The 6000-nt window shown below is 45.7% G+C and overlaps 1 protein-coding gene across 2 annotated transcripts; it reads right to left on the bottom strand.

The window, feature by feature from the left end:
- Positions 1 to 297: 297 nt before the first annotated feature.
- Positions 298 to 5496, bottom strand: SPRY1 (sprouty RTK signaling antagonist 1). Of its 2 annotated transcripts, none has more exons than XM_047718381.1 (2): positions 5364 to 5496; positions 298 to 2487 (listed from the first exon to the last, which is right to left on the bottom strand). In XM_047718381.1, exon 2 carries the CDS (start codon positions 2430 to 2432, stop codon positions 1473 to 1475), a length of 960 nt encoding a protein of 319 aa, XP_047574337.1. In that variant the 5' UTR covers positions 2433 to 2487; positions 5364 to 5496; the 3' UTR covers positions 298 to 1472. The 2 variants fall into 2 exon arrangements, with proteins under 2 accessions (XP_047574337.1, XP_047574338.1); XM_047718382.1 differs by lacking the exon at positions 5364 to 5496 and adding an exon at positions 4306 to 5064.
- Between the last annotated feature and the right edge of the window lie 504 nt (positions 5497 to 6000).

The following is a 6000-nucleotide window of genomic DNA, read 5'->3' as shown; positions in this document are numbered from 1 at the left end:
TATATACAAAACATCTTGCTTACAAAATAGCCAAAGTATGGAGTGATTGTTAATATTAATTGCAAAAAAAGTTCACTTTATAAAAGTGATTCACTTGGGCATTTGTTGAAACAGAATTTGGATCACAAAATTTTGATTGCCTTTTCCAGGAAACATCTAGTTCAAAATTTGAGCTCACCTCTGGCTAGATTCAGTATGTTAAAGCAATAAAACGGGTGCATATGAAGAAAGAGTCAAAGCAAATGACAAAAATCACCATAACAGTATAGGCTAATAAATGAAGAAATCAAGAGACAGTTTCATTAATTAATATATTTTCTGCATTATAGTTAACATATGCACTTTCTTCGTGTCACCTTGTTTTCCGTTATGTATTGATATTTTGTTATATTCAGACATGAGTACATTTCAACAGTCTTTTGCAATAAATATCATAAAATAATAGATTCGCATAATAAATATTCTTTACAATAAAAAAGTTCAACAGACTTTTGTCTTAAAAATAGTCAGAATTCAACTTTGTGATTTATACATAAAATATACAAAAAGCACCACAATCTGTGGTTAAGGCAATGAAAACACAGAAAAAATTAGAATTATTCAGCTGTTAACTAAACAAGGGGCCAAAAGGACCATTAAGGGGCCAAGATCACTTTAGGCAGCATAGTTCTGTGACACCTATAGGTCAATCAGCTATAAATATCAACTTTAGTTACCCAAGTGCCCTCAATGATGAGAAATTTGGTAAAAAATGGGTGTGGAAGGAAAGCAGGTGAGTCCTTCACAGATATGAAAGCCAGAATAAAGATGAGCAACATACAACCACTATATCTCCAATGTGAAGATTTACATTGTAAAGCAAATCTAAAATTACATAGGAAAAGAAAAATACCTGGCATCTCCAGAATAAAAAACGGAGGGGAGAAAATTTTGAGGGCAGTGGTTAAAGGAAAATTTTTATGTTATAACAAAAATATATCCCCCATGCTTCTAAGGGTCCAATGTTATGAAGACAGCCCTAACTGGAGATAGACTTAATATATAGCTTATTTTAGCAATAAAATGTTACTTCTTTAAAAACCAATTTCCCTGCTCCCAGAGTACCCAATCAAAAACAGCTCTAAATCATTGTAGATTGACTGGGTATGTGTGTGGGTATGTTCATGTATACAACAACTTTGACAAGTTGCCTGTAGAACAAAAAGGCTACATAAAAGCCCACTAGCTCTCAATATCCTCTTCAGTGGATGGCAGTGGCTCTTGTTGTAAGTGGGAACCAGGTGCAGTTTCACAGTCCACTCTTACTGAAGATCATCCCTTTGAGAAGAGTAAGATCCATGAGTCAAACCTTGGGAACAGGGGAAGAAAGGCAGGAAAATTGTAAAGAAAATAAAACCAGTATCTAATAGAATCTTTTTAACAGCCACAGCTTGAAAGCTAGAAGTTCAGGAGGTCCAACCCACTTCCAAAAATCATGATGGTTTACCCTGACTCCTGGAGGGACAGCTCTCCAGCTTACAATAGACAGTGTTGGAGTTCTTACATCTGCATCCTGGGCGATGGATCCAGTCATAACACCCTCTGCACAGCTTCAGGCATCCTTTAGCAGGAGGATAACAGAGTAAGCAAGGTAAAAATAGAGACATGGTTCCCATACACAGGTACCTAGAGCAGCAGTGTGACTGTGAACAGGAGCAAGGATTATCCGAGTAAGAATCCCCTTCATCATCATTGGAGCAGTGGTAGAAGATGCCCTTGACTAAGCACATGCAGGTTCCATATTCCACCATGCTCTCAGCAGAGCAAAGGCACTGACGATTGCAGGCCAAACAGGATGGCAGGGTCCTGGGAGCTGTGCATTCTCCACACTTGCACTTCCCACACTGTTCACAAATAAACTTGTGCTGTGTCAGGTCCTCTTTCAAAGAACCCTTCAAGTCATCCACAACCAGTTGCTTGGGCTGGGTCCGGATTACCCTTTCAGACCTATTCCCAGGGACTGGTCTGGTTGGCGGTGACCTTCCTAATAGTCCCTGCTCGGAAGAGGCACTGCTGTTGCTTCCAGAACTGGCTGCACTTCCAGTGCTGGTTGATCTGCTCAAAATGGGGCCTCTGGCATTATTTGAGAGTCCTACATGTCCCAGGTGGCTTGTAGGTCTATGCTCATAGTTGTTATTCACATTAATTGGTATGATTTCATGAGTCCTTTCATGTTTTTCTTGTCTTGGTGCTGTTCGTGGAGCAGGTCTTTTCACCACAGATGGCCCTTCTGTGTATTCGTTACTACCTCTGATGGCCTTGATCTGGTCTAAAGACAAAATAGCAGCAGGTTGAATTTCTCTCTCATAGTCTAACCTCTGACGGCTATCCAATGTAGGCTGCTGGATCACAACTAATGAACTGCCACTGCCATGTTGATTTTGGGGATCCATGTGTAGTGATCTCGAATTCTGGCAATCAGTGGAAACCTCGCATGCATCTGAAATCCTAAAAGGAAATCAAAGATGAAAAAAAAAAAAAAAAACAGAGAAAGAGAGAGAAAATAAATGACAGGAAGCATTTCTGGGGGGCGGGGGGGGGGGGAACCCTGTCAAGTCACAAATTGCCTAAGCCACCTGGTAATGATCTCCTTCATCAGCGGATTACAATGATGCTGGGGTCCTGGCCAAAGTCCAATTCCAAGAGGCAAAGGACCACATCATAGAAGAAGAATGCAAGCAAGAGACCCCACGTCATAAAAGTTAAAAGTTTTTTCAACTTCCAAAAAGCAGAATCAAGAAGTAGTGCCTTCCTGTTTGTGAATCTAACAAATAATTAAAATGGAGTATGCCCTTGTAGAGAATATTGAGTATAAGCACTGGAATAGCTCTCATCTAGAGAAAGCTCAGTTTCAGTTCACTGGTGTTTTCAATAAAGGAAAATACCCACTTTTTAAAAAGTGAAGAATGATTTTGGTCCTCCTGTCTTTCTGTTATTTGTTTGCTGTTACAAGCATTAGATTAATAATGAGGAAATTTTAGTCAAGGTGTCCTTTGTGCATTAAAAAAAAAAAAATCCAACAGACTTCAAACTAAAATGGAATCTCAACATAAGAGGGCATTTTCCACAGAAACCAGGATTTGAAAGCTTGCTCATTACTTATCTACAAGATGTAAAAGTGAATATAGATGAATATAACAGTTCTTGGTGTTTTATAGCCCTAAAGCAAACACACAAAACCAATGTACAATGCTGTGATGTTAAAGAGCATTCACATTTGAAATCATGAAAGGATTTTTTTAAAGTTTAAATTAAGGGCTCACTCACATAACAAGGTAACTTTCATGAACAAGTTAAGTATTAGGCCTTTAAAGCAGTATGGAGAAATCCTGGCCATTTTAATTACCTACATTTCCTCTAATTTAAAAATCTGTATTTACATGACAGATCTTGATTTTCAAAAGCACTGCCAAATCCGAATCAATGTGCTTCTTGTAATAAAATAAGTACAGTAAAATCCTGATTAAAATAAGCATTTTATGTATTTCCATACCAAGAGTAAGTTATTTCTAATTTATAATGCACTCTTCATACACACACAAGCTACCAAACATAAAAACATTTCCATTTTCAATCATAGTAAAGCAGAGTATTTCTCACACAGATTCCTCCTAAAGTCCACATAGATCCATTCCAGTTCAAGAATGAAAAGGAAAAAAATGTCCATTCTCAACTACCACCCTTGAGCCAAAAACACCAGCTTAGGCAATAAGGCAGAAATCCATTTCATCTCTTAACCGAACTGAAAGTCTATAGACTATGCCTTATATGTTAACTTCTTGGAATTCCCTTCCCTTATTCTCCCAACTAAGATCTCCCAAGTTTCTACTTCACTCTACCTTCTCAGTACATGAGGAGAAACACATTCATGATGTGCTGGATTCTTAAGGACTGTTCAAATAGTCCATCGTTACTCTGCACACACAATTATCATTCCTCCTTGCGGAGAACTTTTAACCCAGGGCTTTACAAGCAGAGGCTCCGAAAGTACGGAGTCAGATCCCACTGTTCAGAAAAGCCGTGGAGGATATGAAGAGTGGAGTACTAACACCAGGCACACCTTTCATCTGCGTTTTAAACGATGGCTGTAACAGAGTTCACGCTGGCTGGGGAATTAGATAACCAGATAAAAAGAACATCAGCCGCCTCCGATCTGAAGCAAAGACCCCTTCCCAGCACTGACAGTCCTCGATCCATCCCCAGAGACCCTCGCGCGCTCTCGGCAACCTGTCTTCCCCCACGGAAACAGGAACCCAAGTCCAATACCTTTTCGGACAATCCCATCACATCTTAAGGATCACCGTGGATTTCCAACCCATTTTCGCGTATCTCGCCAAGATTTCTCTTAGGTCGTGAAGAGCCTTCCGAGCTAACGCAGGCGCCAAAAGCAAGCCCGCAGCATGGATAATTATCAATAAATCTCTCTCTCTACTTTAAAGGCAAAGCCGGGTTCCTTAAGAGCCGGGCAGAAATGAGCCGGGGTCAGGGGCAGCGGAGAAGCGTCGCCACACTGTAAGTTACCACGGTGGAGCTGCGCCCTCTGCAATCCGAGCTGAGAGAAGCCGTGAATAAATAGTTGACGGAGAGGAAGGAAAAGGAAAAAGTTATGAATGAAAACAAGTTTTCTCTCTCTCCCTCTCTTCAGGCAGGAGGAGGGGAGGAGGCTGAGGTTACCATTACCTCAGGAGGGCGGACTTCCCATTTTTAAAGTGGCAGCGCCCTCTCCCCTCCCGTCGCCGCTCCGCCGCTCTCCAAACAAGAATAAAGTTGAAGCTCGCTTTGGCACAGACTAATTCTGTCGAGGGGCTTACCCGCGAATTCCGAGGTTTGCCTCCCTAGACACGCGCGCGCGCGCGCACGCACACACACACACACACACACACACACAGAAACACACACGGGCGCGCACACATGGCTTTTCCCGGTCCCCCGTCTGAGGAAAACTCCACAGAAAGCCTGCCGTTGGCACAAGTCAAGAAGTTCCTCAGAGAACTCCGGGGAACACTCCCAAAAGCCTCCTTGAGTCCATCTTTCGCGTGGAGGGTTCCTTCAAGAGGACAGCCCCGGCCACCGCGCCACCACCCCGGGAAACTGGGGATTGGAGACCCTACCTCTTCGCCCTCCACAGCAACGAAAGGTCGCCCACCAGGTTACCCAGCCCCGAGCGGCCCGGGAGAGAGGCGGCGCCGCGCGCGGGGGTAGCCCCTTCACTTCCCCTCCCCCCTCACCGAACCCCGGAGCCCGCACCTGCCGCGCGGAGCAAGCCGGGTCCACGCCTCCCCCACCCCCACCGCGCCTGCCGAGAGCGACCGTCCGACACTCACCTAGGCCGAAGCGGTGGATCGGGGCCAAGCCGTGCAACCCGGCCCAGGTCCCGGTGCGAGCCGCAGCGTGCACAAGCCGCATCAAGCGCGGCAGGGAGGACGAGGAGGCATTGCCCCTGCTGCGGCGTGTCGGCCCGCGGCCTCCCCCGCCCCCACTGGGCAGGAGCGCTCCCCGCGGCCCCCTTCTGGCTGCAGAAGACAATTCTCCGGAGACTCGGCGCGGCCCTGTGCAGCAGACCTCTCACGACTCGCGTTCGCCGCGCAGCTCAGTAACATCCACGTCTGGGGCTTTTCTCCTGCAGCCCCCTTCCACGAACCAGGGGGAAAAAAAAAATCCCTTCGGGAGGGTGCTCGAGTCTCTCAGAAAAGCGAGCCGGGAACAGCCGAGAGAAGAGTGCGTGACGGGTCCCCTACTGGCACGCTGTGCTCTGCGAAAGTCCTCCTCGGGTTCCGAACGGTCCTCGCGGGAAAGGAAGGAGTGGCACCCCCCTGACGAGTGAAAATCCACGTCACGGACGTTCGAGATTCCGCGGCGCCCGGGACGGGGTTCGAACCGGTGTCTGCGGGCGGGTCACGGAATCGTGCAGGCCCCGGCGGGGCCCGGGGGCGCAAGCTTGCTAGGCGGAGGCTGCCGCTC

The sequence above is a fragment of the Lutra lutra genome, chromosome 2 (assembly GCF_902655055.1).
Source record: "Lutra lutra chromosome 2, mLutLut1.2, whole genome shotgun sequence".
Taxonomy (NCBI): Eukaryota; Metazoa; Chordata; class Mammalia; order Carnivora; family Mustelidae; genus Lutra; species Lutra lutra.
This window is presented reverse-complemented; position numbering and strand designations above follow the sequence as displayed.

Coding starts and splice junctions, on each gene's coding strand:
- SPRY1 (XM_047718381.1), bottom strand. CDS start 2,432: ATGGATCCCCAAAATCAACATGGCAGTGGCAGTTCATTAGTTGTGATC.